The sequence below is a fragment of the Eulemur rufifrons genome, chromosome 14 (genome assembly GCF_041146395.1).
Source record: "Eulemur rufifrons isolate Redbay chromosome 14, OSU_ERuf_1, whole genome shotgun sequence".
Classification (NCBI taxonomy): Eukaryota; Metazoa; Chordata; class Mammalia; order Primates; family Lemuridae; genus Eulemur; species Eulemur rufifrons.
The window spans coordinates 23,187,871-23,214,232 of NC_090996.1; the positions used below are offsets into that span (position 1 = coordinate 23,187,871).

Here is a 26,362-nt window from a genome sequence, read left to right on the forward strand (position 1 = left end):
GAACCAGGCAAACGCCCGATGAGGGGGAAGAAGCACCTGCAAATCTAGGCACAGGCTTCTGGTACCTTTCTCGAGGACACGAGAATTGGCTCTAGACAAGACCCCTTACTCATTTCTCAGGCTCCATTAATAAAAGCGTCCTGAGGCTTCCCAGTTTCATCAGGAGATGCCTCAGTGTTGGACTGGACAAACCCCTTGCTTTCTCAGGGCCTCAGTTCCCATATCTGTAAAATGGGCCAGTTCATAGTAAGCAATAATAATAATAGCAATAATGATAACTCACATATAGGGAGGGTGAGTGGGAGTTTAAGAGGCAGATAAGGCAAAGGCAAGGGAGGGCTCTCCAGGGATGGGGACCAGCATGTGCAAAGTTAAAGAGGTATGAGAAGAGGTCCCACCACTCCCTCAGAGCAGCTAACAGTTACTGAGCGCTATCTATCAGGCACTGAGTCCACTTCTTCATATACATGAAGGCTACAGCATATCTGTAATATAATATATAACCTAATATTATAATATCTGCTATTAAACAGTATTTCTTACTAATAAAGTTCTCATCTTCTTATAATAGAGGGGAAAGACTGAGGCTCGGAAGGGCCAGGAAGTTGACTAAGGCGGTGTGCAATGGCGTTAGATGCCTCTGGCAGCTTCCCCATTCTCTGACACCTGCTATATGAGTGCTGAGGGAGGCTGGGAATTTAACAATAACAGATCCCTTTATTGAACACGTACTGTGTGTGGCTCCCTTGCTAGAGGTCTCACCTGCACTAAATTTAATCCTCATATGACGTCATCAGAGAGATACCATTAATATCCCCATTTTAAAGATGAGACCACTCAGGCTTGGTGGGATTAAGCGACCTGCCCAGATGAGACAGCAGGTGTGTGTGAGACCCAGGATTCAAAAACAATTTATTATTAGACTCCTGAGCCCATTCTGTGCTCTTGCTTGTCCAGAGGCTTCCGTATGCAGCTTGGAGAACTATTAAAGAGAAATGGGCTAATTCTTTTGTTTTTTTATTACTTATTTTTTTTAACAGTGTATATCAGCAGTGCATGTATGTGGAGTGAGGGAAGTTGAGGAAAGAATTTCTTTCAGAGGAGTCATATGGCCTTCAAGAATACCTGCCATTCCCAACCCCTGGGAATAAGTGGAGGTAAAGAGATCTGAGGATCTAATCACTTTCTCTCTCTCTCTCTCTCTCTCTCTCTCTTTTTGGAGCAGTGTCTCCCTCTGTCACCTAGGCTGAAGTGCACTGGTGTCATCATAGCTCATTGCAGCCTCAAACTCCTGGTCACAAGTGCTCCTCCTGCCTCAGCCTCCTGAGTAGCTGGGACTACAGGCACGTGCCACCACATTTAGCTAACTTTTGTATATTTTTGTAGAGATGGGGTCTTGCTATGTTGCCCAGGCTGGTCTCGAACTCCTGGGCTCAAGCGATCCTCCTGCCTTGACCTCCCAAAGTGCTGGGATTATAGGCACTAGCTGCTGCTTCTGGCCCTAAACACTTTCCTGAAGTCCAGGCCATATGACTGAGTTCTCCATTGCCCCTTTCAATAGTGAATGATGCTCTCCACTGACTAATTCTCCGTTGATCTGTCCCACATGCTCAGTTTCTGCCAATCTTGCTCTTCCACTGACTTCCAGCTGGTGACTGCCCTGGGCAGAGGATGCTCATTTGTTTCTGCTGTTTTGTGGACCTAGGGTGACGGTCACTGGGTGCCAGAGGACCAACAGGAAATCAGAGGCTTCTGTGCTCTTCATCTGGAGTTCACTGGGGTGTCAGAGGCTAATTGAGGCTCCGCTCGGGTTGTCGCTGTTTGATTAAACATCTTGCGCCAAGCATCATCCATCTGCTTCTCCCAGTGGCTGCCAGGGGTAGGTATTTTTAGCTGTGGGCAAATAGCTTATCAATTGTGCATACAAAATACAGCCAACATAAAGCCATCATTTTCTGTTACCCTGCCTTGTTCTTCCACACGGGCAAGGACAAAGGAACAATTGAATGAGGTTGGCGTTCACTTATTCATTCAGCAAACATTTACTGAGCTGCCCGCCATGCATTAGGCACTACTCCAGACACAGGGATGCAGCTATGCACAAATACACAAGGGGTCTATGTCCACATGGAGCTTACATTCCATTCTGACCCAGTAGAATTCTGCTCTGTCACCTACTAGCTCTGCGGCCTTGGGTAAGTCATATTTCCCTCTGGGACTTCTTTCATTCCAATGAGCATGTACTATGTGCCATTTTCCGTACTGAGGCTGCTGGTGAAAGATGACATATTTCCCCCTCCAACAAGAGAGGCAGAGAGGGAAAGAGGCTACATGAGCAAGCAGCAAGCGTGACCCATGAGGCCCAGGCATTTTCTTGGGCACATGGAGAGGAAGCAGCAATGAGTTCTGAGTTTACGGCCAGGGAGGCTTCAGAGGAGCATGATGGAAGAGATCAGAACAGCACTCTAGGATCCAGGGAGGCATGACTGTGAGTGACACAGTCAGGAAACAGTGGCCAAGCGCAGTGGCTCACCCCTGTAATCCCAGCACTTTGGGGGACTGAGATGGGAGGATCCATTGAGGCCAGGAGTTTGAGACCAGCCTGGGCAACATAGTGAGACTCTCTGTCTCTACATAAAATAAAAAAGAAATAGGAACATAATAAACAAATGAAAAAAAAAAAAAAGACTTCAGCCAATACCCCAAGCTGTCTTTCTAGCCTTAAGGCTTCTCTTCTCAGGGTCCTCTTCCTAGAGACAGCTGCACTGCATGTCCTGTGGCTAAGGCTGTATATAAATTGCAGCCATCAGCTGTTGACTTCACATCCCCAGCTGCTTCCTAGTACGTCATTATCTAGTGTCTCCAATTTAAAAGAAGAAATAGCCATAACATGCGACAGCAGAAAAAATAATGAACTAGTATATACGAAGTTTCCAGAGCATAGATAGTTCCTCTACATGCCCATTGCAGCAGATACCTTAGAAGGCACTTCAGTGGCTCACAGCACCATCTCAGAAAGACAAGTGGCACAGGACAGGTTCCAGAGCAAGGTTGCTGGGGTGCAAACCTGCTTCTACTGCTTTCTAGCTGTGTGACCATCGGCAATTTACTTGACCTCTCTGTGCCCTTACTTTGCTCATCTATGAAAAGGATGATGAAATAACACTTAGCAGAGCCTTTTATGAGGATTAAATGAATTAATACAGGGAAAGTGCTCAGAGCAGTGCCTAGTACCATGCATATCATATACCTTTCACCATCATTAATATTAGACATGTTAAAAGTCCAGAAAGACAGAGAGGGTGCCTGCTTTGCTGATTGCTATTAATATATTGCCAAGCTCTTATACAGTTTCTGGCATACAGTAAGTGCTCAATATATATCTGTTGAATGAATGAATGAATAACCAGGAGTATAGATTAACACAGCCTTGCAGACATGTGGAAGGGCTGGTTAAAGGTTTCAAACGCACTGGACGATTACATAAGGTTCACTGCAGAAGATAAGTCAGGTGATGTCATCAAGAATAATTGGACATTAATTTGGTGTTCAGTGTGCGAGATATGTTTTTGGGACCATTAGCTCCCTGAGAAGAAGTTTTGTGCCAGAATCTTCCAAGTGGATCAAATTCAGTTCAACGTAAATTTAGTGATGCCTGACCACTTGCCAGAGCCTGGGTCGGGCTCCCAAAGTACAAGACCCATTGCTTGGCTCAAGGTGCTCAGAACTTGGTAAAGAAATCATCTGAAGGCAGCACAAGGAGTCATTTTAAACTCCCTGCTCCCTTCAATGGCCCTATGCTAGGGCTTGCAAACTCAAATGGGACCAGGCAAGAAATATAAATGCATGGAGTGGACATGTGGTGTGGGGGCCACTAATGCAGGGGTCCCCAACCTATGGTGAGTTGCATAATTATTTCATATATGTTACAATGTAATAAAAATAAAATGCACAATAAATATAATGCGCTTGAATCATCCCAAAACCATCCCCCCTCCCCCCGTCATGGAAAAATTGTCTTCCGTGAAAACGGTCCCCAGTGCCAAAAAGCATGGGGACCGCTGCTCTAGTGAACAGGTCAGCTCATGCCCTATTTCAGGAGGGCAGCCACTGTTTAGCTCCACTGGGTAGTTTCCCATGAGAGAACAGCCACCAACTGTGGTCAGGTCTTTTGATGTTTCAGGAGAGGCTTGCAAGCAACACACACACAGACACACACACACATACACAGTGTGGCCCATGAGTTGCTGCTTTGAGATTTCTACTTTATAGGCCCCAAATCAAAGTCCTTGCACGGCCAACAAGGTACCTCCCACGCCATCAACTCCCTTCTGCAACCCATGCAAGGGCACCATGAACTTCACTTTAGGAGCTGTTGCCTGAATGTGCAACACTCTTTACCTCTGTGGCACTGCATGGGTTATGCCTTCTGCCTGGAATGCCTTCCCCACCTACGACCCTTTGCCTAGCAGACTTTATTTTTGAAGCCTTCCCTGATCTCAACTCACTGAGTTAAGCACCTCATTCATTGGCTAGAGTATTTAACATATTTCTGTGATGATCTCCTTTAAGATCTTTATCACCTGTTTACTGGGAGGGACTGTGTATCTTTGCTCCGAACCTTGAGGGCTTATACAGGCTGTCAGAGAGTATGCACTCCATCAACGTTTTGGAATAAAATAATGACAGACGGACGGATGGATGGATGGATGGATGGATTCCCCAAGGCTCTCTCTGTGGAACATTCATCTGCTTCCTGTCACTTTCATGGTATTCCATTATAAGCATCACTGATCTGACCCCTTCCCTCTGCTTCCTTCTCTTGACATCCAGTGTCCCTAGGTAGCCTCTTGGGAATTCCTTTCTGTTACCTTCTATGATGGCTGATGGACCTGAGTTCAAATTCTCCACTTGCTTATTTGAGCATGATATTTAATTTTCTCATCAGTGCAATGGGGACATCTCACAGGACTTGTTAGGAAGACCGAGTAACTTAACATGTGCAAAAGCGTCAGTATCGTGCCTGGCATGTAGTAGATGCTCAGAAATACAATTCCTATCCCTGTCGAGTGCGACAGGCAGTTTTCCTCTTGGAACGCTTTTCCCTTGTTGAAAAGTGGGGAGGTCAAGAGCACCGGTTCTGAAACCAGACCTCATGGGGTGGAATTTTGCCGATTCCCAGTTAAGCTTCTGAAACACTCTGTGCCTTAATGTTCTTCATCTGTAAAGTGGGGATAATAATACCTGTCTCATAACAGTTCTGGTGGAAATTAAATGAGTTAACAGAAAAAAGGTGCTTAGAGGAGAACCTGGCACAGAGCGAGTGTCCAATCAATGCTATTTTGGTTGTTTACCAACCCAGCCCAAGAAACTCTGGGGTAAGGAAGATTTTGATTTTTCACCAAAACACACAGGCCGGCCTCTGTCCTCTTCCTACCATCACAAATATTGAGTCCTTACTCTGTTCAGGCACCTTGCTACAGGCTGCAGATACCACAGTACATTGGAACTGATTTCTGTCCTCCTGGAGCTTCTAGCCTGGCAGAGAAGCCAGGTAGATACCCAGACAGAAACTCCACAATGGCAGAAGATGGCATGCTATGGGAGATTAGAGGGGTAACAAATTTACTCTAGAAAATCATGGTAGGCTTCTTGGAGGCAGTGGCATCTGTGCAGGGATGTGGAGGCATAGGAGCCAGCCAAGCGACTGGGAAGCACAGCGCTGACAGGAGGCAAGATGGCTGACTGAGCAGCTGCAAGTTTGGCTTAGAAAGGAAGTCACAGACTGGCGGCTTGCGGGATGGATTCTGGGTGACAGATGCACCTTTGAGTTGGTTGTCATTTTCATAAATTGGAGTATTTTGTGTCCAGTCCAAGATTTGAGCTTCTTTGGAAGGTCAGAAGGGAAGGCCGCGCTGGGCTCACGTTTCCATGGGGCGGGGGTTGCCTTCCAGCTCAGCAAGTCCCACCGGGTCTCTCATTCATTTCGTCTGCCCGCCCTTTCCCAGAGACAGCAGAGGCGAAGTCACAGCACATGATTCCAGCGGCTTCCCAGCCCTGTTAGAGTCGGATTTGTCCTGAGGCCATGGAGGGTCATCAAAGGGCTTTAAGCATTAAAGGTTTTACTAAGTAAGAAGCTTAATTAGTTTTGTCCCAAACCACAGATATCCCTGAAGGGAGACAACGTGGAGGCTGAGAACAGAGGGTCCTTTATACACCTCAGTGAAGCTTTCAAACATGGGTTGGTGTTGGAACTTCCTTGTCTATGAAAGTTGACAAGAGACAGCAGAAATGCTGAGAAGTCACATCCTCCCACGTAAGGTCCACCCCCCACCCGCTCTTCGGTTAGCACAGGGGAGGTTCTGCCGGATCCGGATGTTCAAGAACATTAGAAAATTCTCTGCTGCACACAGCCCAGCTGCTCGCTTCCCAAGGCCACCTTCCTAGTGGACGTTCTGTTCCACCATGGGACCTGCATTCTCTCGGCAGATGCAGGGTTGAAGTGGCAGCTCCCGTACCGGGAGATGTGGACAGACAGGGAACAGGCCATGCCCAGAGGACAATGTCTAATTACCCGAGGGCCTTGGGAAGCAATTTTCTGTGGTTGGAGAAATTGTTTTATGTACCTGCAGCCCAAGCACACAGCTGAATGACAGGTAGGTCAAGGATGCATAATTATATGGAAATGGTTTTATGTTTGGGAACTTCTAAAAACCCACCTCTGTACCCTGGGAGGTGGCATAGAGAAAGCAGCATCTAACCTGCTTGAGCTGAGTTCAGCGGGTGAAAGCGGCTTGTTTCCTCATGACTTGGGAGAAGTTTGTTTCTTTTCCGGCTTCAGGACACATGCCTGAGTGTCACAGAGAAAAAGAAGCAATACCTTCTTGGCTCAGGGGTAGTGAGCGTGGGTGCCAGATCTAGCTCTGATACATACTTGCTGTGTGACCTTGGAAAGTTACTGAACTTCTCTGTGCCTCTGTTTCCTCACCTGCAAAATGAGACTGATAGTGGGATGCATAGTAGAAACCACTGGAATCTTGGCCTCTGCACTGGTCTCCATCCCATTTCACTCGCTCCTCCTGCCCATCCTATGTGAGCTGAAAGAAACCGCTGTAATTGAAGCTCCCTGAACAAGCTACTCTCTCCAGACTCTAATGCAGTTCCCTCGTCCTCTAATACTAGCCCATCCGTTCTGTTCAGATGACTCTTTCTGTCCCTAATGAACCAGCTTGTCCAGCCATCAGTGATGACAGACTGACGTCCCCATCCTTTGCTGTAATCTTGCCTGTGACAAAACAGACTTCGTTCCTCCTTTTCCCTCTGAGCAGAAATTTCATTTCCAAGGCAGGACAGGGAAAGCCTCAGTAGGAAATGTAGGTGGGTTCCCCCTCCCCGCCCTTTAGAAATAAGAGAAAATGTAAATTGTAGCAGTAGCAGCAGTAACAGTGATGATGATGATGATGAATGATTTGACGCCTTTTTCTGCCAGGAGGGAAGTGGTCTTAATCATAAAAATAATAGCTTCCTTTAGCCATCTCTTATTATAAGCTAGAAACTGTGATAAGGATTTTATACTTAATAGTCATTGCTGCTCCCTTTACTTCGAATGTAGGTATTACTAGACCCTTTCTATAGAGAAGGGTATTTAAGATTAGATTTAGAGACTTGCCAAGGTTACACAGCTGGTAAGTTGAAGAGCCAGCATTTGAAGCTACGTCTGTCCAACTATAAAGTGTCAGTTGCTAGACTTTTTTAAGAGGGGAGAAGGTTTAGGGATCATTGTTTCCACTAACACCCAATCAGCTGCAGGACAGAACTCGTGCCCACCAGCCTGCTGGTCTACCCATGACATGGGCACCATCACTGGATGTCCCCTACTTCACAGTGCCCAGACCTTCCTAGCTGTCCCAGGAAACAAAAGCCCTTCCCTACCTGCCCACAGTTTCTCTGAATGAATAGGGCCCTCCTTGGTTGAGCAAGGAAGGGATAGTCTTCTTTTTTAGCAGGGGGAGCCACAAGTGCAAAATCAAGGGAGTGTGAAAGCATTGCTGTGTTTGCAGAACTGTAAAATGACAGGCTTGGCCGGCGTGTGGACCGCAGGGAAATGAGGGATGACAATTCAAGAAAGCCAGTGCAATAACCTCAGTGAAATTGCTTTGCAAACTCCCAAGGTTGCTGTGGGGGACCGAAGGAGATAATGCATGTGAAGCTGTTTTGCAAACTGGAAAAACGTTAGGCAAATGTTAATTATCATGAGATATTTCAGAGGTAGCCTGATCGGTATCAGGAGCGCCACAGCAGAAAATTAAAATATCTGCTAATTTCTCTTGAATTCATGTTGTCAAAAGCATTCATAAGTGAAGAATTCTAATATCATTGCTCTCATCTCCCTTTTTTTCCAAATGACTATATTGTAATAGATTTCAGATGCTAATAAAAATCCAGCCAATTTCCTGATCATTATCAATTATACAGCCAGGTTTTGAGAGCTGGAGTAACATTTTGTTTCCTGCCTGTAAGACCACATCTAGTGAATTGTTCATCAAAATACCTCTTAGATGCATTATCTCGTCTCTTTCCTTGGTCATCCTGACACTGGGCACTTTGGGAGGGCAAGTATGTGTCTGTCTTGTTTAGGGCCACTAAACAAGTAGGCACACAGGAGGCACCCGACAAATATTTGTTTAATGCAGCATCTGAGTCTAGATGTCATCATTTTGCACCCAAGTGACTGCAGGGACTTCTTAGCTCTGCTTAGGTTCCTGTGTTCCTGAAGCCATTCTGTCTGTGCTCAAAAACTCAACCCATTTTCCTCATTCTAATAAAATACTATTGGTAAAACTAATTTAACTAATACCAAATACTAATGCCAAATACTAATAAAGAATCCAAACTTGCAGGTTAGCCAAAGTCATAAGGTAGGAAACTAAAATAAGAGGTGTAGCTATTTGAGAAGGCACAATTGTTATTGTTATTTTTTGCAGATAATATAATCATATGTTTAGAAAACCCAAGAGAATTAACCGAAAGGTTATTAGAGCCAGCAAGAGAGTTGTCAAGAGGGCCCAAGCCCAAATGTATCAGCAATGGCTGGTTAGAAAATGGAATGAGAAGATTCTTCCCATTTGCAACATCCTAGTTGCCCACCTGCAAGGCAGGCTACAACTGAGCAGAGGTGGGGAGAGTGGCCTCCTTTCCAACTTCGGGCTGCACTTTGTCACTTGTGTCCCCAGGTAGCTCTGCTCATGCCCAAAGTCTCATACGAGACTTTTTGGTCAATTTCTGGCTCTTTACAGTGTTAAAAAATAGGGCTCGAACTCAGTCTTCCTGGTGGGGGAATTAGATGCCACCCTCATCATTAATTCCGTCCCCCTCTCAAAGAAGACGTTTTCTACCTGGTTTGTAGAGCTATAGCTCTGTCTCCAACATGGCCAGTCCTCACAGTTCTGTTCCCCCCAGGTGGGTGTCTCAGCTTTGTATCTCCATTTCAGAAGAGGAGAATTAGAGCTTTAATGAAAATACCCTCTTGCGTGATCTTGGAACCAAAGAACTGTCCTGCTTGAACGCGCTATTAAAATCTCTACGTCTTGCTGCAGTCCAGTAGATGGGAGCACAGGCTCTAGCACCCGGTGCCTGTGTCTGAAGCCTGGCTCTGAGCCACTTAACAACTTGCCATGTGCCTCAGTTTTCTCATCTATAGAATGGGGGCAATAATGGCACTTACTTCATAGGGTTAGAAGGATTAAATTAGTTCATTCAGGTAAAGTGCTTAAAACAGTGCCCCACATGTAGCAGGTGCTCAATAATGTTAGTTATAATTATGGTGAATGACTGTTAATTTAGTTTCTACCCTCAAGGTTTCAGGAATCTTACTATCCCAAGTCCAGCCATGGCTCCTGCTATGTTGGGCGATGTGTGGGGGAGAGGCATGGACACAGTATTTGGCCACTGGTTTGGGGCTACAATATCATCCTGAACTTTTCTCCAAAACAACAAATCATTACCCTACATGGTAATAGGTTGAATCACATATAATGGACATTTTAAAAGGTAAAAAGTGGTCAAATATTGACAATTTCATACTGCACAACCTAATAATTTTTCAATTTACTTTTTTCACTCATTGGACAGTGCATGTTTTGAAAGCAAGGGCGAAGTTCACTCATCTTTTCTCTTCTCTGGTTCTTAGCAATGGTTCTGATGAGACGTGTATGATGAAGAAATGGATGTGTGATCACACACATGTTGCATATCGTGTCTCACCATGGAGGAAGGTGAGTTTCAGACAGCAGGGAGAAGAAGTCTGCCCTTCCCAATAACGCCACCCCCAGCACTGCCCACCCCCTTCCCCCCAAGACTGGGGTTGATACCTTCCTCTTTGTTCTTTGTTCCATGGTACACTGGGCTTCCTTTGTGCGCATCACATATCAATCTTCTCAGTAATTTAGTTTCCTTCTTCATCTTTCCAACTAGACTGAGACCTCCCTGAGGGTAGGAACCCAGATTTATTTGTCTTTGTGGCACCACAGTATCTAGCACACAATGCACAAAGGAATGGACCATGGAAAGTCCTTGCAGGATTTAGAGGGAGGGGTGCCTCCACTTTGGAGGTCACTCATGCCTTGGACAACTTTCTATGCATAGTAGAATGATGAGCCCTGGGTCTGAGGTCCAGGAATGCAGATTCAGTTTTCAGCCCTGCCTATTAGTAGTATCTTGGGAAAGCTACTTACCTCCTTTGAGCTTCAGTTTCTTAATGGATGAAGTCTTTATAAATTTTAATTCTTGTATTTCGGTCAGCACTGTATTAACATTAATGGTTATTACTGATGACTCTTTTTAAGTGTTAGGAACAGAGTCCGGCACATAATAGGTGGTCAATAAACATTCACTATGTGAACTGGAATTGGACTTCTGAGTATTTGACTGAAATTGAGTCCCTATGGTTGATAAAAGAAACCCTGGAAGGATCTGGAAGAGGAGAGATATTTTCAGGGGAATTGTTTCATTACAATATGCTACTTTAAGAAAGAGGTGACTCAATTTCCATTTTGTCGGTTAGGTGTAGGGTGGAGAGGGAATTCACCTACCTGTCCTTGCTTAAAAATAATTTCAAGTAATTAAAATATCTGCTTGGGGAGAGGGCAATGGGGACTTGGCCAGGAGAGTACTCAGTCAGGAAGGGAGACATAGTTCCTCAAAACGCCTGCAAAAACCAGGCTGGGAGGATGAACCAAGACAGAGGTCGATAGACACAGCATTTATCTTGTCCTGTGCCCTGAATACCAATGTCTGTAGTAGGCCCAGTTCAGATCACAAGCAATTATGAGCAAGCTTGTCACATCTCAGCTCTGCTGCTCACTAGCTGAATTATCTTGGGCAAGCCACTTTGCTTTTCAGAGCCTCAGTTTCCCCGTCTGACAAATGGGTATGATAGAAGAACCAACCTCACAGGTGCTGTTGTAGAGACTAAATGACGCCATATGGAGCAAATGCTTGTTCTAATGCTTGGCTCAGAGTAAGTACTCAATAAAGGCTCGTGGTGATGATGATAATGATGATGAAGATAGTTATGATCAAGTTGTTGATTTTAATATTCTTTAGGCTAGTATGAAGATTACATTGATGGGATTAAGAAGGCACTCATCCATCCATCCATCCATTCATTCACCCACCATCCACCCATCCATCCATCCAACATCCACCCATCCATCCATCCATCCACCCACCCAACCACCCATCCATCCAATACTTACCAAGCCCATTACCGTGTGCCAAGTCCCACTGGAGACACTGGAGTCAAGAGCTGACTTAGACTCCACACCTGCTATCAAGGGCTCATCGTCTAACTCAGGACCTTGTCAATGTTCTCAGACATAGAGATACATCTTTCTGGAATCCTCACAGGAATTTAAATGCCTCACCCCATTTTAGAACTTTGCCCCATTTTATTATGATTATCGATTTTCCTTCTACCTAACTAGAGTGTGAGTTCTATAAGGGCAGGGACCATTTCATGCTAATCTCTGTCTTTCACTTCGTCGTTATCCCCTGTAATTCTTGGCACAAAGTAGAGCCTCGTTATATGGAAGCTGATCCTAAATAGTGCAGCCTAAGTAGCCCAGGTGGGGGTATGATAGGAAATCCTTGAGAGTTTTAAAAAAAAAAAGAAACTTTTCTATTGGTTAAGCACCTACTATGTGCCAGGCACTTTGTGTACATTATCTTATGTATTCCTCTCAATAAGATGGGAAGGCACCCTCATTCTATAGGTATGGATATAGAAGTTCACAGAAGTTAACTCTACACGGGTAGAAAGTCCAGCTGGAACTCAAATCCAGGTCTTGCAGACTTCCTTTCTTGCAGGAAAGGCTTCTAGAATGGTTGGAGAGGCGATAAGGCCAAAAGTGTGTAATAATACTGTGATGATATAAGTGTGTGTGTGTGGTATACATAATAAAATTGGACAAAAGCATTGAAGCAGCAAACTCAAATTCCTACAGGGGAAAGGCAGGGAACATAAGTGAGAGAAACCAGTCAGGTATAAGAAAAATCTTTGTGTTGGGGGAGGCAATAGGGAGAGGTGGAGACTGCGGTGAAGTGGATAGCACACGCCCCTTCTAAGGGAGGCTATGGGTACTTGGCTCTAGGCTCTTGGTAATAGTCAAGGAGGGCCCACATTTGCCAGACCTTAAAATTTCTCAAGAACTATGACAAATCTGGGTTTTTATGAGTTTGCCTCTGAATGTTACTTAAGGGAAGGCACTCCTTTTTAAGGAAGCCTTAAATAGGCTACACCCACATTCGGAAAGGTCTGTTTCTAGCTGATTGTGGGACGGCTATGGCTCCTAGGTCAGACTTTTTCAGGAAAAGAAATGAAGGTGGTTGAGAAGGATGTTAACTGGCATGCATCGGACCAACATTTTGAGGGAAGCATTTAGTGCTGGGAGTGATTTAAAAAAAAAAAAAAAAGTCTGCTTATTTCCCAGAGCCATCCTCCTCTGGCAGGAGGGTCTATTGTGAGAAGATCCAGAAGCAACCAGCCTTTTCTTCCCTTTTCCGTGAGCTCTCTCTGCCCATTTCCAGGACGTCCTTGGAGTCTCCACAAGTCTTGGGGGCATTGCTCCCTTCCCCCTCCTGGACTCTGCGTCATCAGTACCGAATGCAGTCATGGTGACAATGTCCCTCCATCACGCTGGCCAGAACTCAATCCCATTCATTTGTTAAATGACAATGCTGAAGGTGACCTTTCCTTTCTCGTTTGCCTCTGTCGGACGGCAGCCCAGCCCTACTCTTGTTTACTCTCTGTTTGGGATTCTCACGACTGACAGCTCAGTCATTACCAGGACTCGCCCACTGCCACGACTGAGATGATGGCTCTCCACTGTGCCGCGGGAGCTTCCCTGCAGCTTCCAAGAGCCAGGCACAGGTGTCTGGTGTCTGAGGACATCCTCACCTTGCTCACTTCCCCCTGGGTTGTCTGTGTTTGATGTGGAGACTGAAGCTGGTGGTGGCTGGGGTGAGGGTAGGATGCGAGAGGCTGACCCTGAACACGACCCTGACCTGCACTCCCACTGTGTGCCAGGCTGTGTGGCTGTGTTCAGCCGGCTCCTAGGTCCCTCTCTCTGCCCAGTGCCCATGAGGGCCTTCCTATGGCAACTGCCACCTCCCTCTCTTTGCTGCTCCCTCTCACTACCGCCCATCTACTTTTTTCACAGCAACCAGAGAGACCTTTGAAAAAACTCCGATTAGATCATGTCAACTCTTCAAGGGCTCCCATGTCTTCTTGCAGCTCTTGGAGTCAAATCTCAGTCTGCTACCATGAGCTGCACAGCCCAGCCCGTGCCACCTCCTCCCCCTCTTCTCCTGCCCTTCCCGCCTGCTCACCAGGCTCCAGCCGTGCTGCTCTTTCCTGCTGCCTCATTCCCACCTCCCTGGCTGTTTCCTCTGCCTGGAATGCCCTTCCCCCTGCGCTGCCCCTGCCCGGCTCCTTCTCAGGACTCAGGTCTCAGCTCAAACATCCCGTCTTTGCACTGCCCTTTCCCGACCCCCTTCCTCAGGCAGCTCCCTGTCACCTCGCCCTGTATGATCTGCGCAGCATGTGTCACCTCTAAGATGGTTCTGCCTGTGCCTTGGTTCCCTTGCTGGCCGCCTGTCTCCCTGGCAGAACAAACACCTGTGCAGGGACCTCTTTGTAGTCTTCTTTGCTTTTCTCCCACTGCCTAGAAGAGCATCTGGTACATGAAGGGGCTCTAGACAGATGTGCTAAGTGAATAAAGTGGGTATTATCACCCTCATTCCCAGATGGGGAAACTGAGGCTCAAAGAAGGGAAAATCACCTGCTCCCAGCCAGCAAAGTTGTAGCGCTGAGGCTGGAACACAAGGACGCCTAATTCCCGGACCGGTGTTACCTCCACCATGCCTCTGCTGGGGAGAAGGGGTGTTCTGGAAGGGTCCTGGGTGTGGAGGGTGGTCACAAGGTGGGGTCACATTCTGTAAGGGGCAGAGTGGGCCCCATGCCTCCCATAAGGGGGCCCACACCCACCGTCCTCACGGCACTGCCCCTCTCAAACCCCCTCTCCAATCATCGCTCCACTCCACCACGTTCCAGGGAAGCCGCTGCTTTGCTTTCAAGAGGCAGCCGAGGTTCTTGTCAGCAGCTCTGCGGAGCTGAACCGTGGAGGTGAGGCCGGGAATGCTAAAAGCAAAGGGACAGAACCACTGGCCGTCTGCACCTTTGGCTGTGGAGGGGTATGTGTGTGTGCGTGCATGCGTGTGCACGCACATGTGTGGACACGTGCCTGCATATGTGTCTATGTGTGTCTGCATCTCCATGTGTGCACATCCATGTGTGCACATCCATGTGTGCATGTCTGTGCGTGCGTCTGTGTAGAGTCCCTTCGGTTGAAATGACGTGGCTGATAGCTTGCCTTGCACTTAGCTGAAAATGATAAGAAATGTCTGTGGCAGAAAAGCAATTCCCCCGGCTCTACCAACTGCCAAGTGTCCGGGCAAACAAGGGAAGGAAAGAAAAGCAATCACTGGTGGATACATCAGCTCACACCCTGCAGGATGTGGTGTCCCAGCTCGGGGGTCACTTTACCTGCTTTCACATAGCTCTGGCTTCCTGCTGCACTCTGCTTGCATCTCATACCTTGCCTCCTACCCCTGCTCCCCACTTTGGTCACTCCAGTCTCTCTGGCCTTCCTTCTGTCCCATATATGTGTGCACCAGTCCCCTCCTGCCTCAGGATCAAGGCGCAGCCTGCTCCCTTTGCCCTCTCCCTTCCATCCTTCCCTTTCTTGTCCTTCAGATTTCCATAGCTCCTTCTTGAGGGGCGCCTTCCTTGGCCCCTCTCTCTGGGTTAAGTTCCCCAGTGATAAGCTCTCACAGCACGTGTAGTTCTCCTTCATGAACTTTTCACAGTTGAAATTTTGTATTTATTTAGGTTTCTTGTCATGATGGTCTTGTGTGTGTGTGTGTGTGTGTGTGTGTGTGTGTGAATGCCACAAGGGTAGGGAACAGGTCTTTTGTGGTTCTCCATGTGCCTACCACAGTTCCTGGTAGCTGGCAATGCCAGGCACATGATGGATAGAGGGAGGGATGGAGGGATGGATGTAGGGATGGAGGGAGGGATGGATGGATGGAGGGATGGATGGAGGGAGGGATGGAGGGATAGAGGGAGGGATGGATGGAGGGAGGGATAGAGGGATGGATGGAGGGATAGAGGGAGGGATGGATGGAGGGAGGGATGGAGGGAGGGATGGAGGGAGGGTGGAGGAATGGATGGAGGAATGGATGGAGGGATTGATAAATGAATCAAGCAGTTCAGATCCGTTGTCTGTGCTGTCTGGATCCTCTTTCATCCCCCCCCCCACCATGGGGCAAAATAAAAACACACATTTAGGGGTAAAAGTCTCAGCTTCCTCTTAATGTCGCTCAGTGGGTCATGGCCTTCACTTAAGAGAAGCCCAAGCCATTCTGTTTCCACTTTATAGAAAAGCAAAGGCCCTGGGTCATCCATTCAGAAGTTCCCTCCCTTTGAATCCCTCTGGGATCCAAGGTAGCCACCCCATTCCCATGCCCACACTCTACCTTCTTCACATTCCCCTTGCTGAAGGTGGAGGTAGGAGGGTTATTCCTGCCATCATGGTGGCCAAAGCACACTGGATTTGGGACCTGGAAGACTTGGGGTCAAGGCTGAGCCCTGACTCTAATTAGCTATGTATCCTTGGGAGCTTCCTTGCCCGCTCAGCCTCAGTTTTTCCCATCAAGGCATTGTGTTAGATCAGTATCCGCAGACGTTAGTGACTGGCCCACTGCAGTGGGATGAATGTTTGTGTCCCTCTGAATTCACATGCTGAAGTCCTAACTCCCAAGGTGATGGTATTAGGGGCTTTTGAGAGGTCATGAGGATGGAGCCCTCATGAATGGAATTAGTGACCTTATAAAAGGGACCCCAGAGAGCTCTCTTGCCCTCTTTACCCATGTGAGGATACATCAAGAAGTTGGCCATCTGCAACCTTGAAGAGAGCCCTCACCAGAACCTAACCCACTGGTACCCTGGCCTTGGACTTCTAGTCTCCAGAACTGTGAGAAATAAATTTCTGTTGTTCATAAGCCACCCAGTCCACAGCACTTTGTTATAGCAGCCCAAACCGACTAAGGCACCCACCAACTTCATGATTTTTGCTGTAGTCTTTTGTCATCTGTACTACTATTTATTCAGCATTTTGTTTGAAAGTGATTTGCCTTTTTTTCTTAAATTTATACTTTCTATCCTAAGTGCTGTCCAATATAAATGTCATGTGAGGCACACATGCCATTAACATTTTCCTAGTAGCCACATTAAAAAAGTAAAAAGAAACAGGAGAAATTAATTTTAACAATATTTTTAATTTGACTAAAAATATCCACAACATAATTGACGTAAATTAAGAATGAGATATTTTACCTTTTTTCTGTGCTAAATCTTCAAATTCTGCTGTGTATTTCACACTTCAGCACATCTCTTTATGGATGCTCACTTTTCATTGGAAGTCCCTGACCTTTATTTAGATGTCATGAAACGTACAGTTGAAGCAGTAGATTCACATACCCAAGTTGTCCCAAGTATACAGTTATTTTCTAACAGCTGAATCGAGTATCATATTTTAATTGTACATTAACTGAAATAAACTGAAATTAAAAATTTAGTTCCTCAGTTGCACTAATCAAATGTCAAATGCTCAAATCCACATGTGGCTAGTGTTTATTATATTGGACAGCACAGATATACAGCAATCCCAGATCACAAGCCGGAGGGTAGCCTTAAATGTAAATACAATGACAATACAAGAGTGACATTAAATTCTAGCTAGTTACTGCTGCCTGCTAAGGTCTGCACCAAAAGCCTGCTCTCTGTCTGCTAAAAAGCGAGATTTCGCCCGTATTTAATAGGTGTTAAAGATGCACTAGCACCAAGCTGAGACTTTCCCTTTGCTGGATTCAGAAGGATTAAGAAAACTGAAGAAGGGATTTAATGCCCAGATTTGTACCACCTAAAATAATCCTATATACCAACAAAACAAACCAAGAAAAATCTAGGTGGTCACTCTGAGCTCTAAAATTTCTCAGCCTCTTTCTCCTTTACTTTGGTCATTTTGCTTCCTCTTAAGAGGCCACTAGCAGTGTAATTTCGTGAAAAGTGACCTAAGTAAGAGTGGCGAAAACTAAGTTCTGGTTAAGACTCTGCCATTCCTAGCTCTGCAACTATCAGAAAGTTCTCAGAGTCCCCATTTGGTAAGCTAGGGATGTTTGCACTCATCAAAGACGTGGCATTATATATTACCATCATAATATATAATGCAATAATTATACAACTCAGCTATGGAGTACCAGCCACTGTGCCCTGGGCAGCCCTGAATGAGCTCATTTCATCCACACCATAAACCCTGTGAGCAGGCACTGATATACCCATTCTGCAGACAGGAACATGGAGGCTTAGAGAGGGCAACGCAACTTGCCAAGCCTGAGCCCCACCAACAGGAAGCCACAAGGCTGGAGTTTATATCCAGGTTTGGGGACCACAGAGCCCACATCCTAATCCACCATGCTGGCAGGACTCTTCCTGTTCCCAAAAAAGGTGGATTTGTATTCCAAGACGTTGTTAACATGCACTTTGTGGTATTTTTTGGAGCTTTTTCTTCCAGTGTATGCCAAATCCTGCTTTCCTGAGTTGGCACGCTTTTCCTATTTAGCCATGTATTTCTCTGGATCTCCACTCCTATTTTCTCTCACTCCTCCCTCTAGATTCTTGTTATTTTCCACCTGCCATGACCCTACTGGTGCTTCTCAGTGCATCTAGAACTCTCCCCAGCCCTGAGTTTTGTGAATTGGCAGCCTGGGGTGGGGGTGGGGCGTATCAAGCCTGCAGATATGTTTGGTTTGGCTCTCAACGTGCTGGCTCACATGGTGTTTTTAAAATGTTTGAATTAGCTGCCAACATTGAAACACTGGATATTTCATATAAAAACATCCGGATTTCTAGATTTTTTTTGAACAAGTGGGCAACACTGAACCATCGTCTGGAAAGCTGAGTGGCAGCGACACTTTCTAGCTCCCTCAGTCCCTATCCTCCCTGTTGGAGTCACCCTCACCTTGGAAGCTGGCCTGAGTGTCAGCTGTCATCGAGGAGCGTGTGCTGCTGTGTTCTTATAAGAAAGTCTGGGAACAGCACCACGTATTGTTCCATTATCTCCTAGCTATGCAACTTTGGGTAAGTGTCTCAAAATTCTCATCTGAAAAATGGGCATAATGTATCCATGCCTCAAAGAACTTGCATGAAAATTAAATGAGTTAGCATATGTGAAGTGCTTTGAAAAATCCCTAGCGTACAGTAAGTGCTATATAGGAGCAGTCCCCAACCTTTTTGCCACCAGGGACCAGTTTCATGGAAGATAATTTTTCCACAGATTAGGGCAGGGGTGGGAGGGTTTCGGGATGATTCAAGCACATCACATTTATTGTGCACTTTATTTCTATTATTATTACATTGTGATATATAATGAAATAATTATACAACTCACCATAATGCAGAATCAGTGGGAGCCCTGAGCTTGTTTTCCTGCAACTAATGCCGCCGCTTATCTGACAGCGAGATCTCAGGTGGTGATGCGAGTGATGGGGAGCAGCTGTAAACACAGATAAAGCTTCGCTGGTCCACCTGCTGCTCACTTCCTGCTGTGTGGCCCAGTTCCTAAAAGGGCACAGACAGGTGCCGGTCCATGGCCCATGGGTTGGAGACCTCAGCTACACAGTGTTAGCAATTAGTAAGAGGAATGTGCAAGGTTTGTGCTTTTTTTTTTTTTTTTGTACATATGTCTCTATCATTCAGGAAAAATGAGAGAAACCAAGAAAGCCACATGCTTTCAGAAAAACAGAAGGGAAGCACAATTCTTTGGGTAAGTGAAGCATTTCTTAAAACTGGATCACTTTGTTCATGTATATTACCTGACTGCCCTTTGCCGGGATTTGAATTCAAGACATCTGGCCACAAGCATTTGCTGTTGCCCTTGGCAGGGCTGGCATGTGTTCACCTACATGTTTCAGATCCACGTGGAAGTTCAGAGGCAAGACCCTTTCTGTTCATGGTCCTGGCTGCAGCGCCCATGACAACATTGCTGGTGGTACCTGTCGGTCTCTGCTTGCCAGCTTTAGCTGAAGGCCATTTCGTGGTCTGCACTGATATTATTTCTGGGAGTTTCACTGAATGACAGGCAACTCTTTTAGGTGGGTAAATTCCCTAGGCTTATGATGGAATTGATTGCTTAATCCATTGGATCAATCTCTCCTGGTTTTCCAGGGCATGAGGTTTCATTTCCACCCTGAGTGGAATTGTGATTCATGGAAAAGACCTATGCAGAGAGTGATGTGTGGCTTACAGGGCACTTACAATGCTGGAATACATGGACATGTGAGACAATAAAACGATGCAAGTTACTACTTTTTGAGCTTCTACAATGTGTGAGGGACAGCGAGAAGCTTTTGCATCTTTTATGGATGGGCCAGACAGGTTACAGAGGTGAATTAGGTGCTTCATGTAGGGATCCTTTAGGATTGGAGTGCATGTGTGCTTTTGAAAGGGACAGCAACTAAATAACTTGTGGTACAAATACACAATGGAATACTATGCGATTTCATAGAAGAAGAATAAAGCTTCGTATACATTTTATAGATGATTTATATATTAAGTGAAAAAGAGAAGATGTAGGACAGTGTGTATAATGTGCTCATTTGGGGGAGAATAAGAAAAGGGAGAGTTGAAATCCTCAATTCATTATTGCTTGTGTATGCACTAAGATACCCTAAAAGAAGACTTAAGAAACTAAGACATGAGTAACAGTGGTTTCCTGTGTGGTGGCAGTGGCAGATTTGAGAATTGGTGAATAGCAGAAAGTGATAGAAAGGAGACTTTTCAATATGTGCCTTTTAATATTTTTTAGGCTTTTGAACCATATTAATGTTATTATCTATTCAATGAAAAGAAAAGAAAAGAAAGCAGCAATTCTTTAGCTCCTGAAAATTGCTCTCTTCTAGGAATATAAGCCTAATGTCAGTTCTTCTGGTTTTTCAAGGGAACTTTGAAATCTATTTAAAAGATTTTTTCCAATATATAAAAATACAATAAGTTTTTGCATATTAACCACATATCCTGCAAACATGCTGTACTAACTCATTAGTTCATTAGGAACTTTTTTTGGTGGAGTCTGTGATTTTCTATGAAGTCCATTATATCATCTGTGAATGGAAACGATTTAATTTCTTCCCCTCTGTATACCTTTTATTTCTTTTTCTCGCCATATTGCGCTGGCCAGGACTTCTAGTATAATATTGAATAGGAGCGGTGAGAGCAGTCATTCTTGTTCTAGATCTTACGGGAAAAGTAGTCAGTCCTTCATCATAAAATGTGCTGTTAGCTGTAGGTTATTTATAGATAATCCTTTATCAGGTTAAAGAAGTTCTCTTTCTGTTCCAAGTTTGATGATTTTTTATCATGAATGTATATTGAATTTTGTCAAATGCTTTTTCTGCATCTATTGAGAGGGATCATATGGGTTTTCTTTTTTAGTTCATTAATAAAGTGGATTATATAGAATGATTTTCAAATGTTGAACCATTTTGCATTCCTGGGATAAACCCAAGTTGACCTTGCTGTATTATTATTCTTATATATCGATGGATTAGCTTTGCTAATATTTTGTTGAGGATTTTTATGTCTATGTTCATGAGGAATATTGGGCTATAGTTTTGTTTTCTTGTAATGCCTTTGTCTGGTTTTGACACTAGAGTGAAGCTGGTGTCATAAAATGAGTTTGGAATTTCTCCTAATTTTTAAATGATGAAAAAATAACTTATTGGGTGATTTCTGTGTGCCAGGTTTTGTATTCATTACTTAACCCACTTAAATCTTCACAGCAACCCTATGAAGTGTGGACTATAATTGTCATCACCCCCACTTTACAGATGGGGAAACCGAGGCATGGAGTGGTTAAAGTCACTTGCCTAAGGCCACACAGCTTTTAAGCAGCAAACCCAGGACTCAATCCCAGAGATCTAGCTCTAGAGTTTGTATTCTTAACCTGTTTACTACCTTTTCTCCAATTAAAGATGCTTTCAGGCTAAACAAAATACATCTGCAGGGCTCAGCCCAGCCTTTAGGCTACTGGTTTCCTACCTCTCGTTAACAACCACGGTAACTACCACGTGTCAGGCTTACTTACTACCTGCCAGCCTACATCATCTCCTGCTAACCCTCGGAGGCAGATATTATCATCCTCACTTGGCAGTTGTAGACACACTCCCTTCTGCTGGGTGGTGTGCAGTTTCCAGCTATCATCTCCGTCCTCACCTTGTCTTTCTTAACATCCGTGGCGCCTTTTAGAAGGTAAAATTTAAAAAATACCCTCAAATCTCAGTTTCATTTCACGCTGTTCCTTCCTTATCAGGCGGGCTCACCCAGCCTTCCGCTCACTGTCTTCCCCCAGGGGTTCAAGCTCGTCTTTTCCTCCTCCGCTGCCTTCTCTTTTGCATCTCATCTCAGCTCACCCAGTCTGTGTCCCCTAACCCTTCCTTGTTAGCGCTGCTGACTTATTTTATGTGTCTCCAGAACTGAGAAACAGCTTGCTTACTTGAAAAAGAGGAGGAGAGAGGGTAAGAGATGTTGTTTTAGGAACAGCTGGGACACCAATTTTCTCCACTGAGCACATAGCGTGAGGGAGCAAGGTTAGTTAAAACAACTTCCTGGCGGTCCTGAAGGTGATGTGACCCGATGACAAGGGCAGATGTGTCTGCATGTCAGTTTTACTGTGCGAGTGCACACAATAATATAGATGACAAAGATCTGGTGTGGAGAAGGCACTCACTGAGTAATAAGTATTTTCCTCGGACCAGGCACTGTACTAGGCCATTTTTGCATAGATTATCTTACTACATATACACTACTGTGTGGGGTAAATAGGTTCTACTGTTACCCCCATTTTACAGATGGGGAAAATTGTGGTGCAGGGAGGTGAAGAATTCCAAAGTGGCAGCGCTCTCTACCCATACTTCACATTAGAATTCCTTGGATCCCACACCAGACCAGTAAAATTAGACTCTGGGGCAATTCCTAAAAGCAGGGGATTGGACTACTACATGCCTTTTCCCAAGCTGGTCTTGCCAGCCTAGAAACTGAAAGTAGTCAGAGACACCCGCCCCTCTCCCCTGGTTACTAACCCCCTCATTGCCAAACACTCCCCATCCATCCCTTAGTTCCCACCCACGTCTCCAACCACTACTGCAAGAATTTGGAAAACTTGGGGTGAGTCCACTGCCAGGAACAGTGATTCAATTAAAATCTCAGTTTTCAGCAATATTAGCAAAGCCTGCGGTCTGTTACTTCACACCCAGCTTAGCTGTGCCTCCCAGTCAGTGGGAGGGTAATGAGGGTTTGCTAATTGCTGGTGGCTGGGGGGTGGGGGTGATGGGGTGGGGACTGCTGTGGTGAGCTTGGAAAAAGGAATCACACACTGAGCTAAGTGCTTTCCTCTGTGCACCTCTCAGGCCCTCCTTTGGCTCACTGTGGGGGCGGGCGGGGGCTGAGCCGCACCCCCTTACAACTCCATCAGCTTCGTGGTAGCCACAAGTGCAGCAGCACAGCTTCAATCCATGAATGTCAGTCACCAAGCTGAGCAACTAACTTGCACCATCATCTCAAGCAATGTTGTTCCTGCTCACCACCATTCCAGGGGGTAACTACTCTCCTAATGCCCATTTCATAAGATGTGGAAACTGAGGCACAGAGACTGGAAAGGCCCACAACCAGCAGAGCTGGATTAACACTCATTCTTAGTTGCCAGGACATACTTGCCTCCCCTGATGGCTTTAAGAGGATGACTTAGGTATTTCACCTTTGAACCAACCTCGTGGGATGGTAACAAAACCACTATCAGCTCCTGACTTTTGGACAAGCCTGGTCTCCCTAGTCATTCTTCTCTATGTTGTTTGGTCCTTCTGCATCTATTTGCTGCCTCTGGAATCATAAGCTTCCATCTGTGAGCCCCTTGCACTCAGGGACTGCACCTTAGGAGTCTTGGAGTCCCTTGGTTGCCTCCTTAAGCTTGGCACACTGTAGGTGGTCTCAACAGTTAGCCGAGTGTATGAACCTGCCAAGCTCTAATCCTAACTTCACTCTTTTAAGTCTCAAGCTCTAGGCTAAGCCTTTGCCTAGCACAGTGCCTGACATACAGTAGCTGCCAGTGCTGTGGGTCAGGAAGGCTGGAGCTGGCACAGGAGTGAGGCTAGGAAGGTCTAAGGTACCTTGACTTCCACCTTGAGGTCTTTGAAGGTCTGAGCTTTCTCGTGCTTCCCATCCTCCTGTCCCTGCTTTGGACTCTTGCAGGGTCAGCCTTCCTGCCGTCTTTATGTCTCTGTCCCATAAAGCATTTTCATCAGAAAAGCCTGGGAGGGTGAGTGAGTGGCCACCTCCCTCAGTAGAGGAGCTGGAAGGGCGGGAGGGGGCCAGCAACATTTCTGATGGGAGGGTGGAGAGGGAGAGAGCCTGCCGCTTTTCCGGTTCAGCAAGCATTACCAATAACCAACCTTCTCAAAAACTCATTTCCCAAAAGAGTGCTCTGGGGACAGGCTCAGGAGGGCTGAAGGGGGAGGTAGAACCTGGATTGAAATCAATCTCAGCTCGAGGTAATTACAGGACACGTGCTACCACCCCGGCAGGGCGAATCGGAGTCTGAGCTGAGCTGCTCTCGGAGGGCAGCCGGAGCAATTAGTTAGGAATAAAAGCCTCATCACTGGCTGCGGGGGGAAGGGGTAGAGGCTCACACATCAGTAAACTTGTGCTTTCTCATGCCTGCCAAATTGTGCGGCGGTGGGGGGGGGGGGGATTTGTTTAAAACAATCTCATCAGGGGCTCTGGCTGCCAAGTTGAATGTTTTGGAAAGGAAATCTCGGCAAGGCTCTGAGCAATTCAGCACCCAAGTTCCTGGGATCCCAGGATGCTAAGGTTCTCAGACTAGAAGATGACTGAGTAGATGATGCTACGATTTGAGGCTGTACATTGGATTTTTTTCTTACTGCTCCTTTCTGTTCCTCTCTCCTCTCTGCATGCAAGTGATCTTTAGGAATCTATCTGCCACAGAGACTGTCTGGAAGAAGGGGCATCCAAAGCTAGAGCCTAGGAAAAACCTTTCTCTCTGTCACACACACACACAGCCCAGGCAAGCACCCCCCACCCCCCAAGCAGCTTAGCTCTCTTCAGGAATTCAGCACAAGTCCCAGCCACACTTTGGAGAGGACAATAAGATGTGGGACCAGCCAGATTATCTGCAGCAGCCATGAGCTGCCCAGGATGGGTGGACCTAGAGGCAAAGCCCTGGGGGAGGCATGTCCTCAAGGAGACTGTGACCCCCTTGGCCACAAAGGCAGCCCTGTGTGTCTTATGCACCCTTGTCCTGGCCAGAGCACAGTCCCGGAGCCACCCCCTGCCTCTTCTCAGCCAGCTGGGAGACCCCTTTCTCGCTCAGGGGTGGGCAGCAAGGGCACATCCTTGTCCCATCCCAGTGCCTCCAGGCAAGAGAGTGCCCGGCGTTAGGGTCACCGGCTTCATGCCATGTCAGGCAGTGACAGGCAGAGGAGCCCGGGAATGGAGTGGACGTGCAGGGATAGGAGAAATGAAGCCTCCGGGAAATCTGGGCAGAACATGCAGTCAAGTCACACACAGCCCTCCATGGACCCCCTCAGGGACGCCGACCCCCCGGACGCACACACAAATGCACACTCGAATCCACACACTCACACCAATCACACTTACACCATGCCCATAACACACACACACACACACACACACACACACACGGGGGCCCCCCCGCCAGGCCACAGCAACTTCCTTTCCCCTCATCTGGAAATCTCCGCAGTTGCCCTTAAGGCGTAAACTTTTTCAGAGGGGCGCAGGGGATGCGTGGGGAAGGAGGATGGAACCGGGGGCTCTGGGCAGGGTCGCTCGGCCCTTGGGGCCCCTGGCTGCCCTCCCTCACCCCCCACGTTCCTCACCTGGTAAACCGAGGCACAGCAAGAGGCTGTAGTAGACCACGGGCACGAAGCCCAAGCCGCAGCGGGACCAGGACAGCGAGCTGTTGGCGACGAGGTGGGCGTGCGTGTGCTCCATGAGCGCGCCCCTCGCTCCCCTCGCGGCTCCGCGCCCGGCCTGCCAGCCCGGTTCTGGACGCCGGCTTGGTGGCGGTGGCTGCGGCGGCGACAGCTGGAGCAGCAGCGCCTCTCTGCGCGCAAGACTTGCTTCCACCCTTGGCCGTGGTCCCTTCTGCTCGTTCCGCACCTGCCCGCCCAGCTCAGCCCTCCCGCGGGGCGCAGGGAGGAGGGCGCGGGACTCGGGCACTCGGGGACTCGGAGACTCAGGGACTCGGGAAGGGCTCCCGGAGCCCGTGTGCGCCTCCCGCCTCGGAACCGCTGGGCTCCCGCCTCGGAGCCGGGGGCTGGGTCACCGCTCCTGCAGCCAATCAGCAGCTGCGTGTGTGTGTGTGTTGGGGGTGCGGGGAAGGAGGGGTCCCAGCCACCTCTCTGGGCTCCAGTTTCGGGGCGACGCTGGAGTGAGACCTGGGAACCCCGGGGAAGGCGGTGGAGAGCGGGCGGCCTCCACCTGCAGCCCGGCCGAGGGGCGTGGTGTGGGTGGGACCCTCTTCTCCCGCAGCCGCTCCTCGCTCCTCCCGCGTGCTCTCGGCTCGCCTTTCTCCGCTCTCCTCCTCGCAGCCACCTCTGTTTCCCCTCGCCAGCGCTTCGAGTCCATCTGCAGATAGAGGATTCCACACGCGGG

General features: G+C 47.1%; 1 protein-coding gene across 1 annotated transcript in view; it reads right to left on the bottom strand.

Annotated features, from left to right (window-relative positions):
- GPR139 (G protein-coupled receptor 139) overlaps positions 1 to 25,699 on the bottom strand; it is a 35,785-nt gene extending 10,086 nt beyond the window's left edge. The window contains exon 1 of the mRNA XM_069486818.1: positions 25,585 to 25,699. Within this exon, the coding sequence (XP_069342919.1) occupies positions 25,585 to 25,699 (115 nt within the window). The remainder of the gene's footprint in view (positions 1 to 25,584) is intronic.
- Between the last annotated feature and the right edge of the window lie 663 nt (positions 25,700 to 26,362).